This window comes from Natrix helvetica, assembly GCF_964273705.1.
Source record: "Natrix helvetica genome assembly, chromosome: 1".
NCBI classification, from domain to species: Eukaryota; Metazoa; Chordata; class Lepidosauria; order Squamata; family Natricidae; genus Natrix; species Natrix helvetica.
Window position 1 is genome coordinate 249,620,157 of NC_138548.1, and position 15,619 is coordinate 249,635,775.

At 40.3% G+C, this 15,619-nt stretch overlaps 1 protein-coding gene across 3 annotated transcripts in view; it reads right to left on the reverse strand.

Annotated features, from left to right (window-relative positions):
- MXRA7 (matrix remodeling associated 7) overlaps positions 1-15,619 on the reverse strand; it is a 71,021-nt gene that overhangs the window by 30,719 nt on the left and 24,683 nt on the right. For 2 of the 3 annotated variants that reach the window (XM_081938891.1, XM_081938893.1), the window contains exon 2: positions 4,204-4,264. In XM_081938891.1, the coding sequence (XP_081795017.1) occupies positions 4,204-4,264 (61 nt within the window). The remainder of the gene's footprint in view (positions 1-4,203; positions 4,265-15,619) is intronic. The other variant, XM_081938892.1, reaches the window with a different exon arrangement.

The window sequence follows — 15,619 nt, forward strand, 5'->3', positions numbered from 1 at the left end:
TAGTTGATGTGCTCTTCGGAGCTGGCGAAGGAAAGGAAATATCGTCATGCATTCAGTTTTGCCTTCATCTAAATTTCAGTATCCCTTTTCAAATTCTGGACTCGTTAGATGTGTAATGGGAGTGAAATGACCTACTTTAAGCAAAGCATCTGGAAAGAGACATTTTTAAAGATATAGCTACTCTCCATTCATTAAAAGCCTGCAAGAAGACACATCATTTCTTTCAAAGATCATTTCCTTGCAGCCATATTTTCAACAGAGAGCTTTAACTGAAAGACTTCTTACACATTGCACCTTATGCTACTATGCCTATTTACTCAGAAGTAAGCCCAATTAAATCAGCAGCACCGACACAGACTGTTCTATAGCCTAAATACAATTAGGCATGTAGCTATAGCTGCCATTTTCTAAAAAGCAAATTCTTTTATGGATTTTCTTTTGTTGAAGCTGGATTCCAGCTCATATCCAGAGTCATTCAAAATAAAAACATTCCCATTTTAAAAATTAACAAAAATTAAAACAAAGGAATCAGGTCACAAACTTTAAAGATAAAAATAATAGGAACAAATTCATTTAAAACAGATACTTACAATTGTGACTCCTACAGAAGTAGACATAATAAAATGGATTAAGGAAGCGCAACATTTACTTTCTCATCTTTTAAAATCCATGTGAAGCTAAGGGCCTCACTTTCCTTGTCTACCAGTCCTCCTGTGAATGTATCTGAATTATGTAATTCTCACTTGAGGAATACATCAGCTGATACAGCTGTAAGGGTAGAGTCCAAAGATTTTACAGGGTGTCCAGAAAACAAGGCCGCTGAACACCTGTTTGTCAGTTCACACCATCAGCATCACCTCATTTATCCTTTGGTGTGCAAACATTATCTGATGCTGAGCTCTGATAATCAAAATTAGATGCACTTTCTTTTTCATTTAGCTATTCACTGCACCTTAAGTAATCTGTTCCAAATGTAATCTTTGGAATCACATCTTCTAAGCTCTATGTAGAAGTGATAACAGAAGAGAATATTTGCAGCTTAGAGTTGAATTTGGGAATTTTTGGTGTCCTCTGAGCTTGATTAATGGGAGTGGATGTGAAGTTTGCTCCAGTAGTGAGATTCAAAATTTTTTACTACTGGTTCTGTGGACGTGGCATGACTTGGTGGGCGTGGCAGGGGAAGGATACTGTAAAATCTCCATTCCCTCCCAATCAGCTGGGACTCGAGAGGCAGAGAATAGATGGGGCGGGGCCAGTCAGAGGTGGTATTTACCAGTTCTCCAAATTACTGAAAATTTCCACTACCGTTTCTCCAGAACTGGTCAGAACCTGCTGAATACCACCTCTGATTTGTTCCCTGTTTATGTACAGTAATTTTCCTTGCCAGTGTAGGTGAGGGTGTGGTTTTCTCCTTGATAATTCGTTGATTACAATATTTTTTGACTGTTTGTCTGGTGTTAATCCCTGCTTACAGTATCTGGTGTTGGCTGCAAAAGATAATGTTTCTGGTCTTTTTGTTTTCTTCTTAGCTTTTTTCACTGATTCTTTTGAATGCTGTGTGAATGTGGTTTATCTCTATATTTCTATTGATGGCTGATTTGTTTGAATGGCAAGCTTCCAGGAATTCCCTAACAGTACTGGTCTAAGATGTCAATTTTCCAATTGAAAGCATGGTTGAGTTTGTTCAGTGTTGTGATTAAAGAGTTTTTCATCATGCCTTCTGAATTTTAGTTGATGTCCATGGATGTCTTCTGCTAGTCTCCTGCTTATCTGTTCTACTTAGAGGCTATTACAGTCTTTACCCGGTAGGTTATAGAATATAGATCACTCCTTCTTGGACTACTGGATCTTCTGGTTTACTTAAGATGTTTTAGAGGGCTTTACGTTGGTTTGTGTGCTGTGGTGATGCCATGTGTTTGTAACAGTCTGCTGGTTGTTTCTGAGATGTTTTTGATTTATGTCAGTGTTAACTTTTTCATAGCTTGCATTGATTGCACTGTAGTGGGCTGAGTGGTCAGACATTTTTGCACGAGTATCAATTTTGATGGAAGATGTTGTATAGGTGGTCTGTTACCTTTTTGTGGAGTTCCCTGTAAGCAGGGATTAACATCAAACAAACCATCAAGTAGAAACAATACCTTGATCAATGAACTGCCAAAGAGAAAATCATATCCCAGCAACACTGGCAGGGCAAGCTATTGCATATAAACAGGGATCAAAGCCCACACTCACTTGCATTGATATTGTTACCTAGTCAGGTAATGAAACATCTGCAAGCAAATAATTAGGCTCAAATAATTACATGGACTCCACAGAAGTCGAAATTTTGGGAAACTGAAATTCTCTGTCATCTGCAGGACAGGAATCTCTAGACCAATCAGCCTCCCCAGTTCTGGAATCTACCAGGAATCTGCTGAACTACTGAGTTCTGGCTCCTTTTTCCCTAAATTAAAGGTTGAGAAGGTGTAATTCAGTAAGTGTGTTTTTTCTTGGGAAAAGAATGTGGCTCAGTAGTAGAGCAAATATTTTGCACGCATGGCTGAATATCCTGTTATATTTGCCAAGTTATTAGAAAGGCTGGATCTCATACCAGACAATAGAAATGCCTTTGCTGAAAACCCCGGAGTTAGCCAATGGAAACAATTCTGGGCCACATGATAAACAACCGATTTCTTCCAAATGCTGTGTGGCTTCTTATATCTTATTTAGAAAAAATGATCTTGCATAATTCCTCATCGCCCCCCCCCCCCCTGCTACATATGAACACTTTTCTGGTTTGAAAATGAGAATGCTCAGAATGAGCATTAAGATGTATGAAGAAGGCCACTGAGCAATATGGCAATTTTTTCTTCTCCATAAAATGGTCTTGCTATGTGAACTGCAGCATAGACGATGTTCCTCCTCTTCTATAAAACAGAACAGATGTGATGGGATGTGGATGGAAGACTGTTTAGAAATGTTAGAACTGTAATCTGTCTGAGCCAATCAGTTTATAGCCTTAAAATACTGTAGGAAAGTGGGACAAGGAACCATAGTTCCTATCTGCATTTTTCCATCCCTTTCTTGGGGGGGGGGGGACCCCCGCATTTACAATATAATAATTTACAATATAATAATTTATCTTTTCAGCTAGGACTTAGAAATCTGTTTCAAATGATTGGTTTGCACTGAGGAGTTTTGGTTCATAGCATAAAGCGTACTAACAGAATGTATCATTTTGCAAAGAGTTAAGTCCTCAGGATCAGTTTATCTATACTGTATTGCTAACCACAATATTTTTTAATGAAGTCACCAGGATGGTTTGTTTTGTTTGGATGTGTCCTGTTGAAGTCAGCAAACACATGGTTTGGGTCGGAAAGCCCTTGTACAAATTTCCTAAACTGGGCATTCTGGCCCAAACCACAATTATTTGCTGTTTGTGGGAAATACAACTGAATGTATTTCAGTTGGCCAAATATCGTGAGTCAGCCCTAGAGATAGCCTTGAACACTATCTCTCAGTCTTACCTCCAAGGCTGGGGAGGATGATAAAAAATGAGCAGCCTCCAGATGTAGCCTTCTGAACTCTGCAGAGAAAGTGTGTTTGGCTAGCGCAGCCTTCCTCCATGTGTATGGGATGACAAATCTACAATTCCTAGCTAGAACAGCCATTGGCATCAGTTGGCCAAATTTGCTACTTTAGTCCTCTGCCAAAACTTGCCTTCTCCCATCTCAGCTCTAACAATTAGTTGAAGGACAAGTGAAGCTATAACTTTCCTTTACTTGTTTCACGTTAAAAGTGTAAGGAAAGCATCACTCGCTGGTCTTGTCATTGAGGCAGGGCTGGAGTCAGCATTAAGGACTATGCAGTTTATGCCAGCATACTCTTCCACCAGATCAAGGACTGGCGGAAGCAGTTTAACACTTCCTTTGAGGAAAAAGTCTAATCTTGCATTTTTCTTAAGATTGAGAATGTATCTGCTCTTGAATTCACATTACATAATTCAGGTCCAAGTATTAAGACTGCATTTCTAGTGGTTTTCTCCCCCCCCCCCCCAATCATGCATTCTCTAAATGAATGAATGGATTAATGAATGACAAAAAATGGCTCTTTTCTTCTTTCATTAATATTATTAAATATTAGGGCTTAAAGTGACCTTGTTTGGGTTAATTGGAATCTCCCTTGTCTGACAACATTCCAGATATTACAAAACCCAAAACTTACCATCTTCAGTCTCAGGTTCCTTTACTACTAGTTTCTCATTTTCCGATTCTTGATCTTCCTCCTGAAATAGAAACATTAAACATAAAACTATTGCTTAGCTATTAGCAATAAAACCTCCCTGCAAACCAATCCAAGCCATGTAGAACAGGGGTGTCAAATTCGATTTCATTGAAAGCCACAACAGGATTTTGTTTGACCTCAGGGAGCCAGGATGGGCATGGCCACCTTGACGTCACTCATGTTGGCCCCAGTACTCTGCCAGTGAAAACGGGCTCACGAACTCTGTTTTCAACTGCGACAGCCTCCTGCTGCCCTCTGCCAGCAAAAATGGAGTTGAGGGGGGGCACGTGCAGCTCCCCCAAGCCCTGTTTTCACTGGCAGAGGGTGGCAGGAGGCCATCGCGGCTGAAAACAGAGCCTGGGAAGGTTGAGTGCGTCTTTTACTGCTTCCAGGGCAGCCCAACGGGCGAGATCTAAGCACCCCACAGATCGGATTTGGCCCACGGGCCTTGAATTTGGCACCCCTGGTGTAGAACTTCAACTGAAATTACAGACAGAATTTTAGCTGGAACTCAGGAAAGGATGCTATAACAAATAACTCTTGCTTAGAGAAACTCTGAATTTGCCTACATTTCCCCCCCAGATGTTCTTTTGGACAAGAGGACTGGGCAGCTGCGATGTCTATTAGAATTTATGTCTCTTTTGAACCTATCATCATTTTTTTCAAAACAAGAGGACTCTTAAGGGTAAACATTTAGTTCTGTATGCACTTATTTTTACACCTTGGTTGGCTGACATGTACATTCTTTTTTTCTCAAATTGTCCTGCTTCTCATCTGCTGTTATTATATAATACACATATCTACCTTTACTCTTATATTCTTAATCTCATCTTTTCTACTTTGGGTTGTTTTGACCAGCCTTTCCCACTTAAATGTATATTTATTTATTTTTTATTTATTTCTTGGATTTCTAAACCGCCCCCTCTCCCAAAAAGGGACATTCCCACTCCCCACATACATGCATATATTTACTCCCATGCTTCAGGAACTTAGGGTTACTTCCATTTTTTCCTCAATCTTTTTTTTTTTTTTAGATCACAGTAGCACTGTTATCACGGAAACATTATGAGCACTCAGTTTATGCTTGTGGGCATAAATTCAAGAAGCACTTCCCTATCGGGAAGGGAGAACTATGGCTCCATTATGACCTGTGGACTTCAACTCCCAGAATTCCTGAGCCAGCCATGTCTCAAAAGAGAAATAAAGTCTAACAGTCTGAGCCCTGCTGCCTTAGGAATTCTGGGAGTTGAAGTCCACAGGTCTCAAAGGGGCCATAGGTCCCCACCCCTGGTCTATATTGACAATGTATTTACATACTACTAATGGGAAAGGCAGTGCAATTAGAATCAGGCTGGGGTCCAAAACTCATGATATGGACAACTTTGTTAAAGAAAGCTGATCACAATCTGGTCAGCTCTTGCACGAAAAGAGCTCAGACAGCCCGTGTGTTATTTTTGGAATTCCATAGAAGAATGGTGAGCAGGCAATAATAATCTGATTAAGCCTTCTTCAACCTGTCCCCCTCCAGCTGTTTAGGTCCAAGCCTCTCAGAGCTGGAGCCAGCTAGTGATCTGGGCATTCAATAAATGCCCACGAAAAACACTCCACTGGTTGATTTAACTTAACTCTAAAGAGTTAAGAGTCTAAACTATCATCACTAGAAGCTTATTTATGCAACCTGGAAAAAATACTTTAAAATTCTATGGGTATGATGAATAACTTCAAAAAGAATGAAAGCGGGGGGGGGGGGGGTCAGCTTTTAACCAGCCTGAAAACTGAGGCCTTCTGCAATTTTGTATTTAGGCTGCAATTCACAATTACATTGATTTTTTTTTTTAAATCCCTTTCATTTTTTTGATTATTTGTCAGTGTATAAGAATTTATGAACCGGAATAGCCATAACAAGAAGTCAGCCAATGGGAACTGTTTGGTGATTGAGACTCAGAATTTGTTGTGAGCCATGTGAGATGTCTAGGAGCCTGGGCATGGCTTAGCTTAACTGTTCTGTGTATATAAGAGTTTGCCTGTCTTTGCTTGAGAGTTCCTTGCTTCTACTTCTTGTCTTTGTACTTGCTGCTACTTCTTCTCTCTACCACGTTGCAAGAGCTGCATGGGTATTGTATACGTGCATCATGTTTTATATTATTGTATATAAAAAAGTTTCTTCTATAAATGAATCCTGCTGAATTATTTACTTGTATGCTGGCTGGATAGCTACAGACTCTGACAGTTATTCTGGTTATTTCACATTACACAGGGGCAAGATAGTTATGAAGGGAAGGACCATAATTAAGGTTGGGTCAAATGAAGAGTACATGTTGAAGATGGGAAGGTTTAATAACTACAGGGAAAGATTCTGCTCTGACATTCTGGAATGGAGCAATAGCTTCCCTCATGGTATCAATCAAATTCCATCATACTGTGAAGAGCTGGGACTCTATTATGAAGCATCTCTTCCATCCCCTAGAGATCAGTGACAGTGGACCTATGGCACATGCATCTAAGTTGACATGCCACAATGCTTTAGGTGACACACCGGATTCACTAGCACGTGACAACTATTCTTGAAAGAATGCCCTTTTGTGAATGATTTTTGGAGGCTCTGGAGGTCGTGTGAGAATGGGGCATATTCTTGCATGGCATGCAGACCCTCTGGAACTCATACAAGAGGGCTGCACAAAGAGCACCGGAGCACCCAAAAAAATCATGCAAGAACAGAGTTCGCTATCATAGGGTGTTTGGAGGCTGCAGAGACCACAGAAGAGCATTTTCTGAAGCTGCTTCAAGAACGAAATCCTTGTACAACCCAGAGGAATGTTGGGTAGGCCTCAGGGGCCTGTCAATAGAAAGAGGACAATGCCTTAAGGTAAGTAGCAAATGGTAGATCCTGGGGATCACACACATGATTGGATTGTACTTTTAAAAATAAATATGTAAAGAATTGTTTCTCTTTTGTTTGGTGGGGTGTGAGAGACATACCAACAGAGTCAACTTAGGCATTTTCTGAATTGTTGGCACATCAAGCAAAAAGGTTCACCATCACTGTCTTGGGTATTTCCAAGCCTGAAGAAGTTTCTTCTTTCCTGTTTGAAATCTATGGCTATTAGAGCGAGCAAATGAATGCACAAAAGTTCCTCAATGATTGGGTAGTTTGGGGGGGGGAAGTAAAAGGAAAAGCTCTGAGGCCCCCCAAGCTGAAATTATCGGTCTCCTTTTCCTTATTTGATAGATTATTCTAGATATGCCCCAAAACTATAGGGAGATGGGGCCCTGACACAATACCAAATCTCAGGATAAGTAGTACCATATTTTTCGGAGTATAAGACGCACTGGAGTATAAGACGCACCAAGATTTTGAAGAGGCAGATTAAAAAAAAAGTTTTTGCACTCTGCAGACCTCCCAAAAACGGCCCGTTTTTCGTGAAAATGGCCCCATTTCTTTTCAAAAAAAGCATGAAAATAGCCTTTAAGAGGCATGTAGAGTGCGGGGGGGGGGGGCACAAAAACGAGCAAAAAATGGCCCATTTTTCTTCAAAAAAATGGCATGCATAGCCTTTAGGCTTATAGAATGCTCCTGGGGGCTGGGAGGGCAAAATTGAGCAAGAAACGGCCTGTTTTTCACTAATTTCTGCCCCCCCCCAGCCCCCAAGAGCACTCTACAAGCTTCCTAAAGGCTATGCACAGCCATTTTGATGAAGGGGCGGGGTTTCTGGAGACAAAAAAAAAGCTGTATTCAGTGTATAAGACGCAGCCAGATTTTCAGCCTCTTTTTTGATGGAAAAAAGTGCGTCTTATACTCCGAAAAAAACCCGGTATATTTTTGAGCTGGGAAGAGCTTCATATCTTTCTTAAAATGAGAAGACCGTCTCTTCATCCATAGTAATCCATTAAAAAAATGAGAGCTATATAATGAGAGCTATATGAGAACTATATAGGCAAGAGAGGGAAACTAGATATCACATGATTCTTTAGGAAATGCTTCAATCATTTTAATTCAAGGTGTGTTTGCATACAGTCTGGCTCCAAGTTTACAATTAGAGAAAAGTTGACTCCAGTAGCATCTCAGCATGCCAATCTATTCATTTTTTTCATACTCAACACAAGGACGTAAGTAGGCGTATGTATGCACGCATATTATGGATTCACTTTTTCATTGGTACTTAGGTGTCAGATTGCAAAATAACAAGGCAACAAGTTATATTTATTTTTCCTGTGACTCTGGAAAAGAGCAAAACAGTCAATCAGATTCTAGATGATGGGTGGGCCTGCTTTTTTCTCAGCCCCTCGAATTCCCCTGGTTGGGTTCAGTGGGGCTTGAAAGCTTCCACCATTTCCTAGATTTGTACAGGAGGGCGTGCACAGAGAGGGCCACCGGAGGAGACTGTCACTTCCAGTTAAGAGGACAAAATCAAGATGGAAAAGAATCCAAGAGCAGAAGGGAAGAGCCCTGGGCTGTTAACAAGATGTGACAAAACAGATATATTCTTTGCACCAAATGTCTTGGGAATTTAGAAAGCAGTTTTATAAAAACCAGGGATCTCTACTGTTATCTCCAGCTCAGAAATCAGGATGAAGGGTGTCACCAGGGAAGAATGCATATTATTCACTACTAGCCTTCTTCATTGCATTTTAATAAGCTCCTTTTGCCTCTTTGTTCACTTCTTATGAAGCTCATATTTGGGGGAAACAAAGTGGGACCCACCCTGAGCTGACTTTGTTCAGAGGAGTTGCATTACAACACCTATGGTTTCTCCTCACTACAATCGGTGCCTTTCCTGGGAGTAATCATTAGTGAGTGACTCCACGTTGGGAAATGTGGGTTGCTTTATACTGAGTTGACAATTATGTCTGCAGTTTCTCTAGTTCAGGGCTGTTAAACTTGCGGTATATGGGCCAGATGTGTCACGTGTTGGCCATGCCCACGCCCAGCGTGGTGAAGGGGGGAAAAGTCCCGATACGTCATATGACTCCATCATGATAACATTAGTTTGACAGCCCAGCTCTAATTCAGGTCTACAACCTTTCCATCCTTACCTGGAGCTGGCAACAACAGATGGTGGGTTTTTCTGCATATTCAGGCTATTCCTGAGCTAGAATGAAAATTGTCTGGGGAGAAGGTTCAGATGGGTCCTTGTTATTATGCCTACCTATTTATTATTTAGTTAAAAATGTACAAGGCCTCCCATGCACATTCAGTGATTCTAGGTGGCTTACAAAAAATAAAAACTCAGTATACAAAGAGTTTTTAAAAAGTACTTAGGAAATGGAAAAAAAGGTCTCAAAATTCCAGATGTTGATGTCCATTAATGGTATAATAAATATCACTTGCCTTGTTATGGATTTGTAAAACCAATGGTATTTTATTAATTTTGATGGGTTATGAAGCTTTTAAGAAAGAAAATGATTGGGCTAGCTCAGTGGTTCCCAAAGTGGGTGGTACTGCCTTCTGGGGGGCAGTGGGATGACTTAGGGGGGCGCTAAGAGGCAAGGGGGATGGCAGGGAGGCGCTAAGAGGCAAGGGGGCGGCAGAGAAGGAGCTGCGCTGAGCCTACAGCTTCAGCTGCCCAGCCTGCCATAAATGCCCTTTCTTCGTTGATCTACTCGATACTACCACTGCTGCTTCTCGTTGCTGCTGCTGCCCGCCGCGGCGACTTAAGCAACAGCAGAATCAATCCTAACTATCAGCGACCTCAACCACCAAGAGGGGGGGGGGGAAGGAATTTAAGAATTTACTGAACAATGAAGTAGTTACTAAATTTTACTGAGTTTACTAAGTTACTAGTTACTAAGGTTTTTGATAAATGACTATCAGACTTTGAGACCCTGGTATCACTGGATGATGTACAACAATTTTGTTGAATTAACATTAACTAAAAAGGTTTTTAAATTGGATTTTGAATAAATGTGCAATTAATTGTTATAGTTTTGAATTTTCCTCTTACAAACTGCCCAGTCACATGACCCCCCAGCCACGCCCACCAAGCCACACCCACAGAACCGGTAGTAAAAAAAAATTGAATTCCACCACTGGGTGTGGGGCACTGAGGATCAGTTTGTAGCACCAAGGGGGCGGTGGACTGAAAAAGTTTGGGAACCACTGGACTAGCTGAACTAACCACTAGCCAGCCTTGTCTGGTAGGGCCGTGAACACAGCTTTATGGTTAATAGGTCTGTTAGTAGAAGCCACCTAATAGGTATAATAAGAATTTGGGTTCACCAAATAAATTTCAACCCCTCTAAACCTTTTTGAGTATGTTGGTTTCAGCCGGTCCCCAAATGGATACCAACACAGCAGTAGCCACATTGTTAAGCTTCTCTTTGTGGATTAAGTTTAGCAACATTCATATTGGAAACCTGAGTCATCTGCTTATAATTTTCCTCCTATGTCTGTTTTGCAAGGAGTCATAGATATTGCTGCAAAACTGCCAGTTGAGTCTATTTGAGCAGTTAGCTACTTCTATAAAGGATTATCTGCTTTCTAAAAGTGTTTTAATCCACCTACCTCCTCTTCACTCTTCGTTCAGTCAATTTAATCTAAAATACATGTTAAATCAAACCAGATTTTCTACAAAAACGCTTTAATTATGTTGCAGATTCAATTGCAATAAACCGGTTATGTCAGAGAGCATAAAATAAATTCAGTGAAGCTCAGAATATACACATTCAGTCTTGTTAGTAAATACAGAATGGGAGGAGGGGGAAGAGGGTCCTGCATATAAAACCTAATTGACCTTGAAATTAATTGCTACAAAAGAGTTGGAAGAGCTTAAAAGCAGATTGTTAGTTAGTTAGTTTACTTTATTGTCATTGCACCTCGTACAACGAAATTAAATGCCATTGGACTGGGTGCACAACTTAATTAAGGTGATTTATCTTGTCAAACTCACATCGTCATGGCATCGTCAAGTGATGTATCACAACTGTTTCCCCCTTTGCTAAACCGGGCATGATCAGCACGTGACATGTCCAGCCTGTGGACCAGGAGTTGGATACCCCTGCCCCTGAGATTCAATGTTAACTGGCCTTCAAATCCTGACTTCACAGAATTTCAAAAGGTCATGGCTACTTCTGGATCTCCTGCTTGCAAGGACACTAAATAGGCCAATGTGAGAAATAGTAGATTACAATGGATCTTGGGCTGATCTAGCAGGGCTTTTCTCATGTTCTTATAGCATAGTTGACCATGACATTCTTAGGAATGTGATGTGGAAGAAGATGGTAGGGAAAACATCCAACTATTGCTTTAGTGGATTGGAACCTATTTAAACTTTAATTTCTAAATGAAGAAGCTGACAAAGTCCCCTTGCTTATTTCCCACAAGCTTCATCCTGTTGCTGAAGGATCCATGGCTTCATTTTGCAGCAAGTAGTAAAGCTGCCCTAAATTCGTTGCAGAAGGAAAAGACATGAGCGAAACGAAATCTTGCTCTGTTACCTTGTTATTTTTATGTACATTAAAAAAATGAAGTTGCAACGCTAAATACAGATATAGGTTGGAGGAAGAACCATGCAAGCTCTTTATCACAGAGAAGGGGTGTGAAAGGAATTTAAACCAAGAGTTTGGTAGGAGAGCTTTTTTTAAAAAAAAACTACAAGATGGAAAATAACTCTTGGCTATCATTTCTAAAGTGTGTCACATGTTGCCATTTAAGGCTCTGCTTTTCTATCCACGCCTGATGCAAGACGCTGCAAGAGGAAAAGAATTCAGCCTGAAATAAAGGCCCTACTTCACAAAGTCAGTGATATCATTTGCTGCTCCCTTTCAACCAAATCCTGCTTCTTGATCTCTTCATCATTGTAATGAAGGAAACAGCAGCTAAAGCAAACAACTTCTCGGACTATTGGAATAATCAGTGCTAATCTGGGGGTGGTTTGAGGCTGGGTGTGCCTTTGAAAAGGGATAAAATCTTCTGCCTGCCAAATAGTCGAGACTGTTATATACACAGACAGCAATGTGAAATGGTGAATTCAAGTGAGAACCATTTGCAAATTGGTACGTTACACGCCTCATGCCTGAGCAGACACACTGAAGAAGGAACCCCATGGAAATGGGAAGAGAGATTTGGGTATAAGTTCACTGCTATAAATTAATCAGCTGTATTCACTGATACAAGAAATAACTAGTATCAATCAATTGGATATTGAGGACAAATAAGGGCATAAAAGTGCTCAATCGTTTTTTAACTTAAATTTATAAAATATTAGCTTAGAACATTAAGGAAAACAATAGTCCAGTTTTTAATATAAAAACAGTATTGTACATAATTCTTCAGATAATACAGCATGTTCATTTTCAATCCAAATATGTCAATTTCATTGTGAACTTTTTAAAAAGTTGCAGTGGTTGTTTTAAGGACGTCTGTTGTGTTACCTAATCTTGATAAAGAATTCCAGAATAAGCTTCAATAAATTACTGGACTTCATATCAGCCTAAGTGAAATAATTATCACGACATTCAATCAAAACATTAGAGGAAACCAGCAATGGTGACAACAACATCCAGCCAAGAAAACTAGAGACATTCAATAAAATAAAGTGCTCAATAAAATGTTATCTTAAGAGGGCAAAATGACTTTAAAAAAATATTCTACAATCCTGTAACAGTGAGACTTTGTACTTCCTAAAAATAGTTGCCTATTCACATTAAGGTAAAGGTTCCCCTTGCACATATGTGCTAGTTGTTCCCCACTCTAGGGGACGGTGGTCATCTCCGTTTCAAAGCCGAAGAGCCAGCAGAGTCCGAAGACATCTCCGTGGTCATATGGCCAGCATGTCTAAACACCGAAGGTGCACGGAGCACTGTTACCTACATAAAAAACAGGCAGGACAACAACTACAAAACTATGGACACCTTCTTGAGTTTATCTCCTCCTCCAGCCTTTTATAATAAGCTACTGCTGGAATATAGAGCAATGTGGTTAGGGTATTAGAATTGTGAAAGCATGTGAAAAGTTCTGTTTCAATGGGAGTGGTTTCACACATTTCTTTGTCATGTTTTCTACTTTCCCAGGACTGAGATATCTTTTTCCAATGGCTCCATGTTTTCCTGTCGTTCAGGATCATCATCCCAGCAATGCCATCCTGCAAATGTCACTGCTGCTGTCTGAGCTTCCCCAGTAAGGACAGAATCCCAGAGAATTCCCAGATTGTGCACAAAGTCCTGCAGGACGTATGCAGATCCAATTAGTTCTAAATTTCCATCCAGACTACTTGAGCTCCATGACATTTATTCCCTAAACTACTTCTAAGCACTAGCCCAAGATCTTGCATCAGAAAGAGGCAAGCAAACAAATGTATTTTAAGAATGTTTTCATCTCTGAATCTTTTTTTTCTCTTTGTCTATCTGACATCCTGGTACTGTTTTCCCTGTACCTGGAGATTGAAATATTTCTCCCATCCTAAAATGTTATTCTGTAATCCAAGGCAGATTAGAGCAATTATGAAGAAATGGTTACAAAACTTAAATTGAGGAGAGGGAGTGAATGGAAGATATTATTAGGCTTTCAGGATTATGTAACTAGAACCTGTACATCATTAAAGGTAAAGGTTCCCCTTGCACATATGTGCTAGTCATTCCCGACTCTAGGGGGCGGTGCTCATCTCCATTACAAAGCCAAAGAGCCAGCGCTGTCCAAAGACATCTCCGTGGTCATGACTAAATGCCAAAGGCACACGGAATGCTGTTACCTTCCCACCAAAGGTGGTTCCTATTTTTTCTACTTGCATTTTTACATACTTTCAAACTGCTAGAGTGGCAGAAGCTGTGACAAGTAACGGGAGCTCACTCCGTTATGTGGCACCAGGGATTCGAACCACCGAACTGCCGATCTTTCTGATCGACACAGTATAATTATAGTCAAACTTGCAGAATCTGTTTCCTGGCATTTCTTGAAGGGCTGACAGGTAAGGAAAGACTTCTCTCTTTCCACAGGCATCCTGTAGCCTCAGTGCCCAATGTCTACAAAATAACTTTTTGACAAACAGATCTTTTCTCAACCTATTCCAGACTGATTTTATTCTAACTATGGAAATAGATTGGAATATCATCAACTTATCGCCACCATTCCAGTAACTCAGTAGCTAGAGGGCTGGGATTTACTTGAGCTTACATCTCTTGTGTTTTGCAAAACTTTTGGTGGCTCAGAAAGCCCCCATTCCTTCCTTTCTCTACACCAGTGGTTGTCAACCTTCCCAATGCCACGACCCTTTAATACAGTTCCTCATGTTGTGGTGACCCCCAACCATAAAATTGGTGTCTCGGTTCCTAAGACCATCAAAAATATGTGTTTTCTGATGGTCTTAGGCGACCCCTGTGAAAGGGTCATTCGACCCCCAAAGGGGTCCCGACCCACAGGTTGAGAACCACTGCTCTACACAGTCAATTTAATAAAAGCTTATTTCACTGTCATGCTATATCAAGGAATGGGGGCGTTTTCAATGTTGTTGCTCAAATAATAGATTTAGCAAACAAACAATTGAAATATTACTTCTCCCAGGAACTATTATCTACAATTACATCAAGCTGCCAGCATTCCCAACTGGGTATTTAGATTTGAACAAATTCTGGATAAATTCTTTGTAAATCTACTATTTCTTCCCCTTCTATAAAAGTCTCAACTCTCTATGCAGTAATAAGGAAAGGAGCTGACATGGTCTTCTGGCATCACCCAGCCTATCCTCCTGAGATGCTTTGCAAGCTTGTTTGAGTCTGCTGTTTTTAACTCATTTCTAATCTAGTTCATTAACAGTAGACCTCCAACTGCCTTTGCCTAATGATAAACATCATTTCACCTGGGCATTGATAACATAAATAGATTCCACATCAGCTTAGAAACCAGGAATTGCTGGATTCATTAGTAACCACTCAGGATTGTGAGTCCAAAAGAGCCTATTTTCAACTCCTAGATTGGCCGCTTGGGAACTGACTGTGTAGCCTTGAAGATTTCCCACCAATGTTCTTTGCCTTTATTACTTGCAACTGAGAAAGGCTTTCTGCAGATATCAACTGATAAATCTAATTCTTCTTGAAGAATCTGTTCCTTTTATACTATAGTGTTTATGAGTACCAGCAGTTCAATATCATGGATTCCTCTCTTTAACATTTTAATTATATTTAATTATCAATTTTTTTTTGTCCTCGTGGTTTTTGTGGAACCACAAGCAGTATTTCCATTTTATAGCCAGAAAAATACAGCTTGTTCACATATAAAGTATCATAGGCTGCAATTTCACTTTGTAAAGTCAAATATTTAGATTAGGATTGTTTTGTTTTGGAAAGGATATCCATATCATGGGCCTTGACGGAATTTAGTGTTTGGTTGCTTTAAAAAGCCCTGCCGCCACCACTTGCAAAGCTC